General features: G+C 40.9%; 1 protein-coding gene across 18 annotated transcripts in view; it reads left to right on the top strand.

Moving 5' to 3' along the window:
• Positions 1-19,696, top strand: part of PARD3 (par-3 family cell polarity regulator) — a 699,476-nt gene that overhangs the window by 424,614 nt on the left and 255,166 nt on the right. For all 18 annotated transcript variants that reach the window (XM_054716632.1, XM_054716629.1, XM_054716625.1 and 15 more), the window contains one exon: positions 560-787. In XM_054716632.1, the coding sequence (XP_054572607.1) occupies positions 560-787 (228 nt within the window). The remainder of the gene's footprint in view (positions 1-559; positions 788-19,696) is intronic.

Below are 19,696 nucleotides of genomic sequence, written 5' to 3'. Positions count from 1 at the left end.
GTTCAAGTCTTGTATTGACTCTTTCCATAGAATGCTAATACTGCCCAGAACGAGGTTTCAGCCTGGTGTCAGGGTGCCCTAATGGTATCGGTGACATGTAGTCTTTTGTGCTCTCTTTCAGGTATGAGTTGTGAACCTGCACTGTACTTGACTGAGCTCATTGATATGAAAGTGTAACTTCTGTTAAAAATTGGAAATATATTTCCAAATTTTGAACTATCAAAAACTAATTTCGATGAAGTTAAAAAAAGTACTCTTGGTTGCTTACCTTTGCCTTCTCATTATTTGTGCTCTACTAGTGAGCCTTTGGTTCTTTTAGATTATTTACATAACTTGGAATAGATGATTTGACAAAAATTTCACTTGTTGGGCTAAAAATGGAAATTAATAACTTAAAGCTTAAAGTTTTACCTCATGAAAATAAAGAAAATAGACAAAATGTAATATCTATTTGGGAAAAATAAAAACAACTTAATTTTTTTCCATAATTTATAAATGTTCAGGAATATAAATTCCACCACTAATTCTAATTAACATTTTATTTTTGTAACCCTCCAAGGTTCCCCCAGCAGAGATGTGGGGCCTTCCTTGGGTCTGAAGAAGTCAAGCTCATTAGAAAGTCTGCAGACAGCAGTTGCTGAGGTGACTTTGAATGGAGATATTCCTTTCCATCGCCCACGACCTCGGATAATCAGAGGAAGGGGGTGCAACGAGAGCTTCAGAGCTGCCATTGACAAGTCTTACGATAAACCCACAGTGGATGATGATGATGAAGGCATGGAGACATGTAAGTTTATAATGTCAGAAAGAAAAGCAGTTGCAAATAGCTTAATAAAGCAGCATTTTTTTAAAGTGAACTTCAGGAGCCCTGAGGTTCACAGTACCCTTCACAGGGAGGTCTAAACTACTTTCATAATAAGAAGTTGTTTATCTTTTTATTCTTATTCTCTCACAAGTATACAGGGGTGTGTTTTAGAGGCAACATGTCATGTGACATTATGGTAAAGTGAATGCAGGTCAGATAGGAGAATCTGTCTTTTCAGCTAGGTTCTAATGAGATTTGCTAAAATATAAAACAGTGCCATTGTTCTCACTATTGTTTTTGGAAGAACAGGTATTTTTTGTAAAAATATAATTCCTGTTAACATGAAATTTTATTTTTATAATGTAATTAATATTTTTAAGCTTTCTGTTTTAATTCACTCAATATTGATAATACATAATATTTTTATTTTGAATTCTTAATAATTTTTAGGAGCATAAAAGTATCCTGAGACCAAAATGTTTGAAAACCACTGCAACAAAGTATATGTATAATGTGATGTCTTCAATGACTATATTAGTAATCTATGTTTTTAAAAACATATCTTTGTTTTGTTTTTATGAATTAATTATGCTTTCCTTAAACTGAACTAACAAGATATTTTTGTGAGTGTATATTTCCAAATTGCAAAATATTTTAAGCCAAGACAATTAAAAGTCAAAGGTTAATATGAATGAACAATATGTTTTCCATCATATATTGAGAAAAAAATTAACATTTATAAATATGTACAATCATATGCTTCAGGGAGTTATCAAATATTTATGGTATAAATATAACCATTTAATTTAAAAGTAAGTGAAGAACTCTACTAGTTTACTTAGAAGAGAAAGGGATTAGGAGTTTTAATAGTAAAAACTATTGATTAGCTTATATTGTTCATAACTACTAATTTACATTGTTAAGAAAAGTTGGAGACACCACATCTTGAAGTTAAAGCAAAGACCAGAGATAATTAAAGTGGAACTACTTGCAATTTAACTTTTGGATGGAATTTGTTCTCATACTTATGTAAGGAAAATTGTGGCGAGGAAGAAGAGTTGTGTTTTTTTTTTAAATTCTTTATTGTTTAAAGTATTACATGAGTCTCCTTTTTCCCCCATTGACCTCTCCCCCACCACCCGCACCTCTAAGCACAAGCCCTCACCCCGCTACTGTCTGTGTCCCTTGGTTTTGCATGCATAGAAGTTCCTTGGTTGATCTCTTACCCCCGTACCTCCCGGCCTTCCCTCAGGTTGGACAGTCTGTTTGATGCTTCTATATCTCTGATTTTATGTTTGTTCATCAGTTTATATTGTTCATTATATTCCACAAATGAGTGAGATCATGTGATATTGATCTTTCTCTGACTGGCTTATTTCGCTTACTATAATGCTCTCCAGTTCCATCCATTCTGTTGCAAATGGTAAGAACTCCTTCTTTTTTACCGCATCATAGTATTCCATTGTGTAGATGTACCACAGTTTTCTAATCTACTCATCTGCTGATGGGCACTTAGGCTGTTTCCAAATCTTAGCTATTATAAATTGTGCTGTTATGAACATAGAGGTGCATATATCCTTTCTGATGGGTGTTTCTGGTTTCTTGGGATATATTCCTAGAAGTGGGCTTACTGGGTCAAATGGGAGTTCCATTTTTAACTTTTTGAGGAAACTCCATACTGTTCTCCACAGTAGCTGCACCAGTCTGCATTCCCACCAGCAGTGCACTAGGGTTCCTTTTTCTCTGCATCCTCTCCAGCACTTGTCCTTTATTGATTTGTTAATGATAGCCATTCTGACAGATGTGAGGTGGTACCTCATTGTTGTTTTGATTTGCATCTCTTGGATGATTAGTGACTTTGAGCATGTTTTCATATGTCTCTCAGCCTTCTGTATGTCCTCTTTCAAAAAGTGTCTTGAGGTCCTTTGGCCATTTTTTGATTGGATTGTTTATCTTCCTTTTGTTAAGTTGTATGAGTCCCCTATAAATTTTGGAGATTAAACCCTTATGGGAGATAACATTGGCAAATATGTTTTCCCATGCATTGGGCTTTCTTGTTGTTTTGTTGATGGTTTCTTTTACTGTGCAGAAGCTTTTTATTTTGATGTAGTCCTATTTGTTTATTTTCTCCTTCGTTTCCATTGCTCCAGGAGCTGTATCAGTAAAAATATTGCTACAACATATGTCTGCTATTTGGGTGCCTATGGAGTCTTCTAAGATTTTTGTGGTTTCTGATCTTACATTTAAGTCCTTTAACCATTTTGAGTTTATTTTTGTGTGTGGTGTAAGTTGGTGGTCTAGTTTCATTTTTTTTTTGCATGTATCTGTCCAATTTTCCCAACACCATTTATTGAAGAGACTGTCTTGACTCCATTGTATGCTCTTGCCTCCTTTGTCAAATATTAATTGAGCATAATGGCTTGGGTCGATTTCTGAGTTCTCTGTTCTGTTCCATTGGTCTGTATGTCTGTTCTTGTGCCAGTACCAGGCAGTTGTGAGAATAGAGGCTTTGTAATGTAGTTTGATATCTGGTATTGTGATCCTCCAACATTATTCTTCTTTCTGATTATTGCTGCAGCTATTTGGGGTCTTTTTTTTATTCCAGATGAATTTTTGCTGTCGATCTCTCCCTTGATATTGGAAGAAAGTTTCTGGAAGGAAGTATTTTTTATGTATTTCGGTGCTCCTGCTTTGGGTGCATATATGTTTGCCAGAGTTATATCTTCTTGTTGAATTGCTCCCTTTAGTATTATGCAGTGGCCCTCCTTATCTCTTGTTAGAACCTTTACTTTTAGGTCTATTTTGTCAGATATAAATATTGCTACCCCAACTTTTTCTCATTACCACTTGCCTAAAAAATTTTTTTCTATCCCTTCACTATCAGTCTGTGTGAATCCTTTGTTCTGAGGTGGGTCTCTTGTAGACAGCAAATACACTGAGTGGCCAGATTATTATGATCTCTGAACGCATAATAATATGGCCACTCAGTGTATATCCTATATAATAAAAGGCTAATATGAAAATTGTCCCCTTGACCAGGAGTTCGACTAGCAGGCAAGCTGGTCAACCACCCTTGTCCCCTCCCCCTGGCCAGGCTAGCCAGGCCCCACCCATGCACAAATTCATGCACCGGGCCTCTAAATACACACACACACACACACACACACACACACACACACACACACACTGAGTAGCCATATTATTATGCGTTCAGAGATCATAATAATCTGGCCACTCAGTGTATATGTGTCATGTTTTCTCATGCATTCAGCTACCCTATGTCTTTTGATTGAAGCATGTAATCCATTTATGTTTAATGTTGTTATTGATACTAGAGGCCCAGTGCATGACATTTGTGCATGGGAGGGGGGGTCTCTCAGCCCAGCCTGCACCCTCTTCAATCCAGGACCCCTCGGGGGATGTCTAACAGCCTCTCACAATTCGGGACTGCTGGCTCCTAACCGCTCGCCTGCCTGCCTGCGTGATCGCCCTAACCCCTCTGCCTGCTTGCCTGATAGCCCATAACCACCTCTGCCTGCCTGCCTGATCGCCCTGAACTACTCTCCTACTGGCCTGATCGCCCCTAACTGCTCTCCTGCTGGCCTGATTGCCCCTAACCACCTCTGCCTCTCCCTGCACCCAGGAACCAGAATTCTCTCCTCCGCCGGTTGCAGGCACCCATGACCCGGGCTGGCTTTGCCAGGGTCAGCCGCAACTGCAGGGGACTGAGGGCGGGCGGCTTCGCCTGGGCCGCAGCTGCAGGCGCCTGGGACCGCATTGCAGGCGGCTTGTTCCTCTCCCAGACCGCAGGCACAGACACTGGCGCCTGGGACCGCGGGGCAGGAGGCTTGTCCCTCTCCCGGGCTATAGGCACAGGCACAATCGCTGGTGCCTGGGATGATGGGGAGGGCAGCTTGTCTCTCTCCCGGGCCACAGTCCCAGCTGCTAGCGCCCGGGACTGCAGGGTGGGCAGCTTGTCGCTCCCCAGGCCGCAGGGGCAGGTGCAGCCGCTGACACCCGGTGCCATGGGGCGGGCTGCTTTTCCCTCTCAGCCCTGACACCCAGGACCATGGGGCGGGCGGATTGTTCCTCTCCCAGGCCGCAGGCGCACGCACAGCTCTTGCAACCGGGTCTGCAGGGTGGGCGGCTTTTCCCTCTCCTGGGCCGCAGCCTGGCTGGTTCCCATTCCTCTCTCATGAGCTCATTTGTGTCTGGCTGGTCCCCATTCCTCTCTCCCCAGTGTTGAGTGTCTGAGCCATTACGGCATGACGGCGTGAGGGCGTGACGACTATTTGCATATTAGCTCTTTATTATATAGGAAGTACTTGTTTGTCACCATTTTAATTACTTATGCTTGTGTTCCTTCTTGCCTTTCTATTTCTTCTTTTTACAGCAGTCTCTTTAGCATTTCTTGCATTGTTGGCTTGGTGGTTATAAACTTAAAAAAACACAAACAAACATGTTTTGTCCTAACTGGTTTGGTTCAATGGATAGAGCATCAGCCTGCAGACTGAAGTGTCTTGGGTTGGAGTCTGGTCAAGGACACATGCCTGGGTTGTGGGCTCAATCCCCAGTAGGGGTTGTGCAGGAGGCAGCCAATTGATGATTCGTTCCAGGCTGGTGCTGGCTCTTGGGAACACAGACACATATGAGCAGGAACTGGATTGTGTAGCATTGGGGAAGGAACTCAGAGGGAAGCTTTCTCCCAGGTGGAAGTGCTCACAGGGATCATTGTTCCTATGCTGGGACCCATGGTCACAGGGCTGACTGGCAGCCATTTCTGTTTGCTCCACCCTGGTGTTTCCCTAACACACCACCTCATCCAGTTTACAACCCCACCCAAGCTGTGTGCGGTGGCTTTTGCATATGAATGGCCTGTTCTTGCCCAGGCTAAAATCTCTCAAGCAAGCTGCATCTGGGTCAGGGAGACCCAAACCTATCAATAAAAGGCCCAAGACGTGGCACCAGCACCAGCCTGCCTTGCTTCATAGCTGGGCCTCATCTGGGCACTTCCAAACACAATACAAAAGGAGAAATCTGCAGATCTCTCTGTAGATCCTGCTAGGTGGCCCCAGGCAGTGGGTACACCCTAGAGTCAGTATACCCAGTGGTCAGTGTCCTACCATACCAGATTACAATTCCACACATCTGTAAGTGACACACTCAAGGGGCAGACTCAGTGAGCACTAAAGCCCCATTGAAGCAAGTTGTGCTCCAAAGGGGTGTTTCTTGCACAACAGCTTTCCCACTGTAGTCGCAACTGGTCTGGAGGTCAGTTCCTCCCAGTGACACCAACAGCTATTAAATCTCAACTACAACAAGACTGTGCTCACAGCCCACAAAAGGGTACACCTAGAGCTCCCAGCTCAGGTGAATAGGGAGGCTGAGCCACTGGGCCCTATAAAACACCTACTAAACAAGGCCACTCTACCAACTCAAGGAGACATAGCAGCTCTACCCAATACATAAAAACAAACACAGGGAAGCAGCCAAAATGTGGAGACAAAGAAACATGTCACAAATGAAAGAAATGGAAGAAAACAAACTACTGGATATAGAATTCAAAACCACAGTTACAAGGTTACTCAAGAATCTTCTAGAAACCTTAAAAAAAATGGAAAAGGACCATTCAGAAATTAAGAATACACTGAATAATATACAGGGATTCAACAGTAGAGTAGAGGATTCTGAGAATCAAATTATTGATTTGAAATACAAGGAAGCAAAAAACATCCAACCAGTAGAACAAAAAAGAAAAAGGAATCCAAAAATATGAAGATAGTGTAAGGAGCCTTTGAGACAACTTCAAGTGTACCAACATTCGCATTATGGGGGTGCCAGAAGAAGAGAGAGAGCAAATATTGAAAACCTATTTGAAGAAATAATGACAGAAAACTTCCTCTACCTGGTGAAAGAAATAAACTTACAAGTCCAGGAAGCACAGAGATTCCCAAACAAGAGGAACCCAAAGAGGACCATACCAAGATACTTCATAATTAAAATGCTCAGGGCTAAAAACAAAGAGGAAATCCTAAAAGTATCAAGAGAAAAGCAGTTAGTTACCTACAAGGGAATGCCCATAGACTGTCAGTTGATTTCTCAATAGAAACTGTGCAGGCCAGAAGGGAGTGATAAGAAATATTCAAAGTGATTAATAGCAAGGACCTACACTCAAGATTACCCAGCAAAGCTATCATTTAGAATTGAAGGTCAGATAAAGAGTTTCTCAGACAAGAAAAAGCTAAAGGAGTTCATTACCCCCAAACCAGTATTACATGGAATGTTGAAGCATATTCTTTAAGAAGAGGAAAAAGAAGAAAAAGAAAAAGATTAAAAATATGAACAACAAAATGGCAACAAATACATACCTATCAACAACTGAATCTAAAAATCAAAATAAATGAATAAGAAATCTAATGAACAGAGCAAGCTGGTGAATAAAATAGAATCAGAGACATAGAAATGGAACAGACTAACGATTCTCAGAGGAAAGGGGGTTAGAGGGCTGGGAAGAGATAAAACAAAGATCTTATATGCATTACCTATGCACACAGACAATAGAGTGGTGAAGGCCTGGAGTAGGGCAGGAACTGGGTGGAGGGGGACAATGAGGGTAAAAAAGAGGGACATCTATAATAATAGCAATAATACAGATTATATATATATATATATATATATATATATATATATATGAAAAATCACATTCTTAGGAGTTTTAAGAAAATTATATAATTTTTGCCTGTCGCATATAATGTGTTTGGGAAGATGAATATTGCTGCCATAATATAACATGCAAAGCAAAACTTAGAGAGAAGATTGCTCCACCTCGTCTCCCTCCCAGTTCTCTGTATATATCTGGACAGTTTGTGGTGCTTCTTTTTCACTTCACCCAGTCAGTGATTTCAAATTTATGCAGCCTATTCTTGCCAGACGAAGAACGTATTTTCTATTTTTGCTGCCTCGCCTGGTCTCCAAAATCCTGAGTCATATGAGCTTTCAGCCTTCTTGAGTTTTTTCCCATTGTACCCATGGTTCCTTGCCATCCTAACAAATATGACTTGTGCAGCTCTTCTAAGGCAGGAACTGTATTACCTGTAGATGTTACCTCTGTCTCTCCTAGGTATATATTTAATAAGAGATGTAGTACTTGGCCCCTCAGTATTTGTTTTTTAAGCATCTACAATTTATGATGCTTATGAACATGTTCTTGTTAAAATGTTATTTAAATTCCCTTGTTTAATGAAGTTCTTTTCACTTACATTACTCATTTCAAATGCAACAAGGGATGAAATCTTAATTCTATAGGGATAGTCTCCAGACCTTCCCACCAAAGTGGACATCTAAGTTTGTCCCTATATAAACTTAATTTCCTTTTTAAATTGTAGATAACATTTATGAATATTATATTAAAGCTTATTCATCCAACTATCATCAATACCAAAAAAAGTAAATAGACTAATTACAATTTCTGAGCTCGAAGTAAAGTTCTGGACAAGGCTGGCAATGATACTTGTGACATGAGCACTTACAACTACAAAGTACCCTGTTTTCCAAAGTCTGAATTTTACAGACCAGTCTTCTGAACTTTGGGTGGCAAATGAAAGGCAACTATCATACATTTCTAATATTTGCAGTTTGAATTGTTGAAATTTAATTATTAGAGTGGAGCAAACACTGACCTGGAGTTCAGATGATTTGCATCCTAGTCTACATTTGTCTAACCAGCTTGGAATGTTGATCAAGCCATTTACAATCTTTGAGCTTCTCACTTGTGAAAATGAAGATTTGGACAACTAAGTCACTGATTTTCAGATTGTGTATGGTGACGTCTGGTCGGGGCGGGGGGGCCCTCAGTGGTTTGGGGACAATCAGGAAGCAAATGGGAGGCTGAGCAATTGGACTCTGCAAAGGCTTCATGCCTCCCTTGCTGTCACCACTTCTCTGTCTTGACAGTTGTGGTTTTTTTAAACCACTTTTAATACATTGTGGCTCTTTATAAATTTTAATTTTAAAAAAGGTAGTTTGTTGTTATTCATAAAAATTTTGAAAAACTCTGGTTTAGACGGTTTCTGAAGTCCCTTCTAGTTTTCCTATTTCATGATTCTATGAAATAGTATACCTGTCAGTTACCTCCCTGAGTCCTGCCTGCTATCCTCTCTCACTTTTGTAAGGTCCATGAAAGAGAACACCATTATGTCTATTTTATTCCTGCAGAACCAAGCATGAGGCTTGGCAATTCGTAGGATTCAATGTATATTTGTTATATCAGTAAGTGAGCTCCTACATAAGTAGCACCATTGTATGCCTGAGGGAGGGAGAGAGAGAGAAAGGGAGAGGGAGAGAGGGGCACTTTCAGAATGCAGTAAATCGGATGGTCATGACATTTTACTGTTCCTGTTTGTGCCCCACACTGGACCTGCATGTCACTGACCTCAATACCTCAGCAAACTTATTTTTCCTAATTATATATACATATATCTCACATATATATTATATATAGAATATATGTCTATAATCTTTCAAGGCTTGTTTTACTGCCTGTAGTCATTAGACTGTCACCTTCACATGTAACTAGAAAGAAAAAGGTGGTTTATGGCTCCAGTCATGAGAAAGAAGTCAGCTCAGCTAGCTCTTCCTTTTCAGAGCCTGGCTTGTGGATTCTCACAGCACACTTCCTGTTGCTGGGCCTTTCCAGAATCTGTGTTCCCATTTCTAGTTGTGCTCCTGCATCCCTGCCTTGCAACATGACCCAGTGCCCAGTATCCTGCCATTGTCTGTGCTCTGTGGGACTCTGGCAGAGTGTACTTCCTTGTAAGGTGGTATGACAGCTGCAAACACCTGTTGAAATGAAAGTGCAATCTCTATTGAAGGTTGCTTTGAAAGAAGACCAGTGTCTGAGCAGAGCATTTTTTTGTTATCCAGGACGTCTTGTAAGGATGCAGGTAGTGCACCCTGGAAACATTGGGATGGGGAGGGCCTGTTGTTAAAGAGCTGCATAAGGAGGGAGTCCAGGCGGTGGTGTAGGCAGACTTGCTTGTTTTCTCCCCTGACTGAGCCCTTTTCATCTTAGGCATGGGTACCATTGATTGCTCTTGTCACTTGCATTGAGCATCTCCCTGGTGGCTATATTTCATGGCTCTAAACAGGCTTGTCTCTTCTTAGCAGTGTTGAAATCATGGCATTGACACAACACGGGGGGCCAAAAGACGGGGGCAGGATCCATGTGGTATCTGGTATCTGTCATCTTCTGTAACACTTACGCTCTTCCCATGGAGATGGCAGAAGTTAGCTTTTTAGTCTCTCATTTCATCCATCTGGCCTCTCCATGTTGTATGTATGTGTGGTTCAAGATGGAGCTTTGTGCCCTGGGACCCATTATCTCTAAGGTTGTAGCCATGTTTGACAGGCCAAGGCATATACAGTCTGTTCTCTCTTTTATGCAAATTACATACCCTGCTTGGCTCTCAGCAAATGGCTTCCACATCCCCCATAATTAATCAGTTTCTGTTGCTACCAAGAAAATGCATGCAATAACATTTCTTTGTTTTCTTTTTGAAAAATATGTAGTTCTGTCCTAGCTGGCCTGGCTCAGTGGATAGAGCGTCGGCCTGTGGACTGAAAGATTCCAGGTTTGATTTCAGTCAAGGGCACATGCCCGGATTGCAGGCTCAATCCCCTGTAAGGGGCCTCCAGGAGGTAGCCGATCAATGACTCTCTCTCATCATTGATGTTTCTATCTCTCTCTCCCTCTCCCTTCCTCTCTGAAATCAATAAAATTATATTTTAAAAAAGAGAAAAATATATAGTTCTATTTTTTCTCAATTAAAAGTTGGGAACTTTTTTTGTTGGGATCAAGGAGGTGAAACACAACAAAACCAAATACTATCCTATTAATTATACCAATTGATTTTAATATGCTTAGAATTTTAAATGTGAAAACCCGTATACCTTAGAACATAGAGATAAATTGCTTTTGAGTAGCTTGCCTACTTTAATATGGTACTTTTATTAGGAGAAAGAAAAAGCATTGTTCTACAATAAAAATAACTTAGGTTAGCTATATCAGATTTCAAGAAACTAAATTTACTACATTAGTAAATCAGCTAATATGAGAGCTTCCTTGGGAATTATTGTTTGTTTTATTTGCTACAAAATAGCATATTGCATTTGTGGGGGGGTTTTTTTTGTTTTTTTTAATATATATATATTTTTTTTTGCATTTTAATTTCTTTATTGGTTAAGGTATTACATATTTGTCCTCATCCCCCCATTACCTTCCCAAACCCTCCCCCCCAGTCATGGTCTCCCCCCCCCCCCCCCCCCCCGTTGTCTGTGTCCACTGGTTAGGCTTATATGCATACATACAAGTCCTTTGGTTGATCTCTCCCCCTTATCCCCACCGTCCCCTACCTTCCCTCTGAGGTTTGACAGTCTGAAAGATGCTTCTCTGTCTCTGGATCTGTCCCTGTTCATCAGTTTATGTTATTCATTATTTCCCATAAATGAGTGAGATCATGTGATATTTACTTTCTCTGACTGGCTTATTTCACTTAGCATAATGCTCTCCAGTTCCATCCATTTTGTTGCAAATGGTAGGAATTCCTTCTTTTTTAGCGCATCATAGTATTCCATTGTGTAGATGTACCACAGTTTTTTAATCCACTCATCTGCTGATGGGCACTTAGACTGTTTCCAAATCTTAGCTATGGTAAGTTGTGCTGCTATGAACATAGGGGTGCATATATCCTTTCTGATTGATGTTTCTAGCTTCTTGGGATATATTCCTAGAAGTGGTATTACTGGGTCAAATGGGAGTTCCATTTTTAATTTTTTGAGGAAACTCCATACTGTTCTCCACAGTGGCTGCACCAATCTGCATTCCCACCAGCAGTGCAAGAGGGTTCCTTTTTTCCACATCCTCTCCAACATTTGTCGTTTATTGATTTGTTGATGATAGCCATTCTGACAGGTGTGAGATGCTACTGCATTGTCATTTTGATTTGCATCTCTCGGATAATTAGTGACTTTGAGCATGTTTTCATATGTCTCTTGGCCTTCCTTCTGTCTTCTTTCGAAAAGTTTCTATTTAGGTCCGTTGCCCATTTTTTCATTGGATCATTTATCTTCCTTTTATTAAGTTGCATAAGCTGCCTGTAGATGTTGGAGATTAAACCTTTATCAGTGATAGCATTTGCAAATATGTTCTCCCATAGAGTGGGCTTTCTTGTTGTTTTGTTGATGGTTTCTTTTGCTGTAAAAAAGCTTTTTATTTTGATGTAGTCCCATTTGTTAATTTTCTCTTTAGTTTCCATTGCCCTAGGAGCTATATCGGTGAAGAAATTGCTTCGGCATATGTCTGAGATTTTGCTGCCTGTGGATTCCTCTAGTATTTTTATGGTTTCCGTTTTATGTTTAAGTCCTGTATCCATTTTGAGTTTATTTTTGTGTATGGTGTAAGTTGGTGGTCTACTTTCATTTTTTTGCATGTATCTGTCCAATTTTCCCAACACCATTTATTGAAGAGACTGTCTTGATTCCATTGTATGTTCATGCCTCCTTTGTCGAATATTAACTGGGCATAGTGGTTTGGGTCGATTTCTGGGTTCTCTATTCCATTGATCTATATGTCTGTTCTTGTGCCAGTACCAGGCTGTTTTGAGAATAGTGGCTTTGTAATACAGCTTGATATCTGGTATTGAGATCCCACCTACTTTGTTCTTCTTTCTCAGGATTGCTGCAGCTATTCAGGGTCTTTTTTTATTCCAGATGAATTTTTGGAGAGTTCGTTCTAGGTCTGTGAAATGTCCCGTTGTTATTTTAATGGGGGTTGCATTGAATCTATAGATTGCTTTGGGTAGTATGGACATTCTGATGATGTTGATTCTACCAATCCATGAACACGGTATGTTCTTCCATCTGTTTATATCTTCCTCTATCTCTTTTTTCAGTGTCCTGTAGTTTTTTGCATATAGGTCTTTTACCTCTTTTGTTAAGTTTATTCCTAGGTATCTTAATTTTTTTTTTTGGTGCGATGGTAAATGGGATTGCTTTTTCAGTCTCTCTTTCTGTAAGTTCTCTATTGGTGTATAGAAATGCCATAGATTTCTTGGCATTAATTTTGTATCCTGCTACATTGCCGAATTCATTTATTAAGTCTAATAATTTTTTGATGGAGTCTTTAGGGTTTTCTATGTACAGTATCATGTTGTCTGCGAATAAGGACAGTTTTACTTCTTCTTTTCCAATTTGGATGCCTTTTATTTCTTCTTCTTGTCTGATAGCAATGGCTAGTACTTCCAGTACTATGTTGAACAGGAGTGGTGAGAGTGGGCATTGTTGTCTTGTTCCTGTTCTTAGGGAAATGGTTTTAGTTTTTGCCCATTGAGTATGATGTTGGCTGTGGGTTTGTCATATATAGCTTTTATTATGTTGAGGTATGATTCTCCTATTCCCACCTTGCTGAGAGTTTTTATCAAGAAAGGGTGTTGGATTTTGTCAAATGCTTTTTCTGCATCAATTGATATGACTATGTGATTTTCCTTCCTCAATTTGTTAATGTGATGTATCACGTTTATTGATTTGCAGATATTGTACCATCCTTGCATCCCTGGATAAATCCTGCTTGGTCATGGTGTATAATCTTTCTGATGTACTACTGGATCCGATTTGCTAGAATTTTGTTGAGGATTTTGGCATCTACATTCATGAGGGATATTGGCCTATAATTCTCTTTCATTGTGTTGTCTTTATCTGGTTTTGGTATTAGGGTGATGCTGTCTTCATAGAATGAGTTTGGAAATGTTTCTTCCTCTTGAATTTTTTGGAATAATCTGAGGAGGATAGGTTTTAGTTCTTCCTTGAATGTTTGGTATAACTCTCCTGTGAAGCCATCTGGCCCTGGGCTTTTGTTTGCTGGAAGCTTTTTGATGACTGCTTCAATTTCGTCCATAGTTATTGGCCTATTGAGATTTTTAGAATCTTCCTGATTGAGTTTTGGAAGGTTGTATTTTTCTAGGAATATGTCCATTTCCTCCAGTTTGTCTAGTTTGTTGAAATAGAGTTGTTCATAATATTTTTTAATAATCCTTTGTATTTCTGTGGGGTCTGTTGTTATTTCGCCTCTATCATTTCTGATTTTGTTTATTTGAGTCCTCTCTCTTTGCTTCTTGGTGAGCCTGGCTAAAGGTTCATCGATCTTCTTTATCCTTTCACAGAACCAGCTCTTGGTTTCATTGATCTTTGTATTGTTTTTTGTTTTTAGTTTTTTTGTTTTTTTTTTTTTGGTCTCTATGTCATTTATTTCTGCTCTAATCTTTATTACCTTCTTCCTTCTGATCAATGCTGTTCTTGTTCTTCAGTCTATGTTGTTCATCTTTTCCCCTAGATGAGTGAGCTCATGTGATACTAGGAATACACTTACAGGAACCGAAAATGAGACAAGCAATAATAGTTATGCTGAGAGGCAAATGAATCAGTCTATAGTGAGTTTCTTTCTGGGCCAACAGTTCTTTTGAGTCCCAGTTTCTATGTCCAACAGTTGTTTATGTGTTCATAACAGCAATGATATTTCAGTTCTGGATGGTGGACAATGGTGGTAATGCATGTCCGACCCTCTCTGGTTTGGTCCTGGGCAATCTGCAGTGACGCACATCTGCTGACTGCTAGTATGGCAAGGCATTGTCAGCGTCTTCCATCTCTGGACTGTTTCTCTTCTAACTTTATGGAAGAGAAGTGCTGGAGCACTCCTGTCAATTGGAAGTGCTGGAGCACTCCTGTCAATTCCTCTCTGTTGCAGGAATCCACATGGTCTCGGAGTTGTTTTCTGAAAATATACAAACATATTCTCGACCAAAAGTTAATAAAGGAATATTTTCTATAAATTTGACTTGCTATCCTTTTTCATTTTTTTGCCCAAACCATTTTCCTTTGGCTTGTTTTGACACCATGTATGTTTTACCTGGGTGTCTTGCTGTTAGCATTACAAATGAAAGTTAATTTTCTAAAGTAAAAATTTTCTAGATGTAATTTATTTACAGGATATTTTTCCTTACATGATATTCTTCTACTATCCCCCCTTTTTTGGTTTAAATATTGGGAGGCTTTTGGAAATTTTATGCTGTAATCTTGATAGCTTTTAAATTTTACTTTTTTGCACTAAAATGTGACTGCTTTAGGTTCATTATATGTTACGCAATTTTACCATGAGATGAACTACCAATAAAAATTTTAGTTAACACTTTAGGAACAACTTTTTTGTCCAGTACAATTGATTTTTCTAGAGTATTTGCTTATTTTGATTGGCCAATTTAAATTAGTCTGAAAACTTGACTACTATTTTACTGTCAAATTTAATACTCTAACAACCATCTTGTTTTACCCTGTAATTATTAGTGGAGAGGATTATTTGCCTTCTTGAGTAGGCCCTGAGCATTCCTGGTGCTAGGCTGGATTTAGATATCATAGACCCCAGTTCCCCGGATCATGGGTGCAAGACATCTCCATCAAGTCTTGTTGCATTGAGAGGGCATCTGCTGTCGGCCAAGTCTCTGTTACCTGGGTCCCGATTTGAGCTGGGCATGTGAAGCTGAGCAGCCATGGGGGCAGGAGATCTCCTTCAGCAGGGGTGAGGGTTCAGGCCCCTGCAAACTTGGGGGGGTGAAGGTCTGTGCCCCACCTCTGTTGACCCCCAAGTTTTCTCCTGATGGCCCCTATGCGACTGTGCCTGTCTTAGGTTGTTCCTTCCCTGAGGAATCTTACCCGTCTCTGGCTAACCAGCCATCCTCCTGGGCCAAGCAGGGTGATGTGAGGTTTAGTTCTGTCTCCTTGGTCGCCTATGCCCCCATGGCCTCCACTCCCAGCACCTGCCTTGGGATCCCCTCGCCTGCTGGCAGGGTCCCACTCTGGGGCTTTTCTTGTTGCTCTCTTTCTAATTCTTTGAGTTGTAGCGTTAGATTTACTACCATTTTTTCTTGTTTTTTGAGGTAGGCCTGTAGAGCTATAAACTTCCCTCTTAGGACTGCTTTCATTGTGTCCCATAGGTTTTGGATTGTTGTGTTTTTATTGTCATTAGTTTCCAGAATGTTTTTAATTTCCTCTTTGATCTCATTGGTTACCCAATCAATATTTAATAACATGCTATTCAGCTTCCAAGTGTTTGAGTGTTTTGGATTGTTTTTATTGTAGTTTATTTCTAATATTATGCCATTGTGGTCTGAAAAGATGCTTGGTATGATACAATCTTCTTGAATTTGTAGAAACTTTGCTTGTCACGCAGTATGTGGTCTATTTTTGAAAATGTCCCATGTGCACTTGAGAAGAACGTATATTCCACAGCTTTGGAGTGAAATGTTCTGAAGATGTCAATTAAGTCTATCTGATCTAGTGAGTCATTTAGGATTGTTGTTTCTTTGCTGATTTTTTGTCTAGAGGATTTATCCAGTGATGTCAGTGGTGTATTAAAGTCCCCTTCTATGATTGTATTGTTGTCGATCTCTCTCTTGATATCTTCCAGGAGATTTTTTATGTATTTGGGTGTTCCTGCATTGGGTGCATATATGTTTATCAGGGTTATATCCTCTTGTTGTATCGATCCCTTTAGTATTATGAAGTGGCCTTCCTTATCTCTTGTTATGGCCTTCACTTTGAGGTCTATTTTGTCAGATATAAGTATTGGTACCCCAGCTTTTTTTTCATTTCCATTTGCCTGAAAGATATTTTTCCATCCCTTCACTTTCATTTTGTGTGAGTCCCTTGTTCTGAAGTGGGTCTCTTGTAGAGAGCATATATATGGGTCATGTTTTTTTTATCCATTCAGCCACTCGATGTCTTTTGATTGGAGCATTTAGTCTGGTTATGTTTAAAGTTATTATTGAAAGGTACTTGTTTGTAGCCATTTTTATTTTTTGAGGCTGTGTTCCTTCTTACCTTTTTGTTTCTTCTTTTTACAGCATTCCCTTTAGCATTTCTTGCATTGCTAGCTTGGTAGTGATAAACTCCCTTAGCCTTTTTTTGTCTGTGAAGCTCCTGATTTCCCCTTCGATTTTGATTGATAGTCTTGCTGGATAGAGTATTCTTGGATTCAGTCCCTTGCTTTGCATCACTTTGTATATATCTTTCCATTCCCTTCTAGCTTGATGTGTTTCTGTTGTGAAGTCATTTGATAATCTGATGGGGGATCCTTTGTAGGTAACTTTCTCTCTCTCTCTTGCAGCCTTTAAGATTCTCTCTTTGTCAATAACATTTGCCATTGTAATTATGGCGTGTCTTGGTGTGGGTCTTTGGGATTCATCTTGCTTGGGACTCTCTATACTTGAGTAACTTTTTTCTTCCCCATATCAGGGAAGTTTTCTGTCATTATTTCTTCATATAAATTTTCTAATCCTTGCTGTTCTTCTTGTCCTTCTGGCAGCTCTATTATACGTATGTTATTTTGTTTTGCATTGTCCCAAAGCTCCCTTAGGCTCTCCTCATGCTTTTTAATTTTTTTCTCTATTTGCTGTTCAGATTGGGCTTGTTTCTGTACCTGATCTTCTAACTCACTAATTTGGTTCTCTGCTTCTTCTAGTCTACTGTTGAAGCCTTCCATGGTGTTTTTGATTGTAGCTATATCATTTTTCATTTCTTCCTGATTTTTGCACAGGTTGTTGATTTTTTTGTCCATCCGGTGTATGAACTGTATGACCATTACTCTGAATTCTTTTTCTGTCATGTTGCATGCTTCCATTTCACTTATTTCCTTTCTTGGCGATTCCTCCTTTTCTTTCCTCTGGGGATTGCTTCGTTGTCTCCCCATTCTGACTATCACCTGAAGGTTCAAATGTCGAGTTGCGGTGGCCTGGGCCATGTGCATTGGGAGTTTTGCACCCCCCGAGTATCACTGAAGAGCTCTGACAGCAGGATGTGCAGTTGCTGTGGGTTGGTGGGAGCCACGCTCGCCCTGGGTCAGAGTCACAGGCGCTTAGTGTGGCCTCGTGTGTGCACCTAGAATCAGGGACTTAGTGTGGCCTGCGCCACGTTGAAACAGAGGACCCACTGGCGTGTGCCAAAAATCAAAGTCCCCTATTGCGTGTCAGGAGTCAGAGGCTCCCTGTGTCTATGCCGAGAATCGAGTATCAGATTCTGTTGCTTGGTGCTACCTTGCACTAAGAATCAGGTCCCTGTGTGCACATTGCCAAGAATTGGAGTCACTGGCTCTTAGTGTGAATGTACTGGGAATCAGGGATCCCAGGCACACGCAATGAGGAACAGAGTCTAGTCACTGGTGCCCATTGCTGCCTCTTGTGTGGAGATTCAGGGTCCCTGATCTGCTTGGGAGACCGGGTTGCTCAGTCGCACTGTGTTGGCAGGAGGTCCACTTCTGCCCTGCGGTAAACAGCCTTCTGTGTGCGCTTGCCCTGAATCAAAGTCAGGTGGCACTGCCACTTAGTGTGGGTGTGGGGTCTGGTCACACGCGTGTGCACAGTGGAAAACAAACTCCCCGTGTCCCTGCACCCAGGCTCAAATTCAGCGCTCCCTCCCTGTGTGGGCACAGGGTCTGGTTGTGGGGAACAAACTCCCCGAGTCCGCACATCCAGGTTCAAATTCAGCGCAGCCTGAAGGTGCAGGGTCCGGTCATGGGAAACAAACTCCCCGGGTTTGCACCCTCAGGCTCAAATTCAGCGTTGTCTCCCTGCATGGGTGCAGGATCTGGTCGCAGAAAACAATCTCCCCAAGGTCATGTGCCTGTGCTCAAATTCAGGACTGCCTCCCTGCCTGGGCGCAGAGACTAGTTGCAGGAAACAAATTCCCAGAGTTCGCAAGTCTGGGCTCAAGTTCAGCGCTATCTGCCTGCCCTGCGTGGGCGCGGGATCTGGTCACAGAAAACTACCTCCCTAGGGATGAGCAGCTAGGCTCAAATTTAGTTCAATCTCCCTGCCTGGGCGTGGAGAAGAGTCGCGGGAAACAAACTCCCCGTGTCCAACACCAAGGCTCAAAGTCAGGCAGAGTCGCCACTGCTTTGTGTGTTCAGAAAGCCTTATTGTGCGGCTGGGGTCTGGTAGTTTCTATGTCGCTGCCGCAGGGGCGGCGGGGGAGGGGGATTGGCATTGTGACTCACAGAAATCTGCGGCTGTGGTGCCTGGAGTCTTGGTGTCTCTGGGTCTGCAGTAGTGATCGCATGTCTTTTACCAGTGTGGCTGTAGGGTCTTGGTTTGCTTCCGAGACCATACTGGGTGTTGGCGAGGCTAGGATTCTAGTCTCAAGCAGTTCTGTTCTTCAAGATGGCGTGGTCTCTGTGCCGCCGGTGTCCTTCCCGGAGTGTTTGCGGCAGCACCGGGGTTTTGCCATCTAAGACTGCCCAAATTGGCAGCCCTTTGGAAGTACCGCAGGATCTAACTGTCCCTATTTCACTCACACACACACCCACACACATCCACACACACCTCTATCGCTCCCTCACTCTCTCACACACTCTCCCTCTCTACCTTCCTGCCGTTCGCCATCTTCCCCACCTGCATATTGCATTTGATATCTCAGATTTTCTACTCAGCATTCTGCACACTTCTAGCCACCTTGGATTACTACCTATTTAAGCAAAAATAATGTAAGCTAAGTCTAATTTTATCTTGATCAGAGCCTTCAGATATAGCAAATATGTTGAAGAAATCAGGGAATAGGTATCAAAGTCAAAAAACTTTGTAAAATATTTTCTATTTGGTTATTATTTTAATGAGTATTGATGGATATTGATCTATAAAAGTTTTTTTCTGAAATACTAGGAATAAGAGAACCTATTTTATCTTTTGATGCCAATTTGTATACTTAAATATCATCTGCAGTTTAAGAAAAGCAGCCTTGATTAGTTTGGGGAAGTTTTTGAATGCAGTATGTATGTTCCATTCCTTTTGCAGGTGA

This window comes from Eptesicus fuscus, chromosome 5 (genome assembly GCF_027574615.1).
Source record: "Eptesicus fuscus isolate TK198812 chromosome 5, DD_ASM_mEF_20220401, whole genome shotgun sequence".
Lineage (NCBI taxonomy): Eukaryota > Metazoa > Chordata > Mammalia > Chiroptera > Vespertilionidae > Eptesicus > Eptesicus fuscus.
Note: the sequence above shows the minus strand (reverse complement) of the source record. Positions and strands in the feature narration are given on the sequence as shown.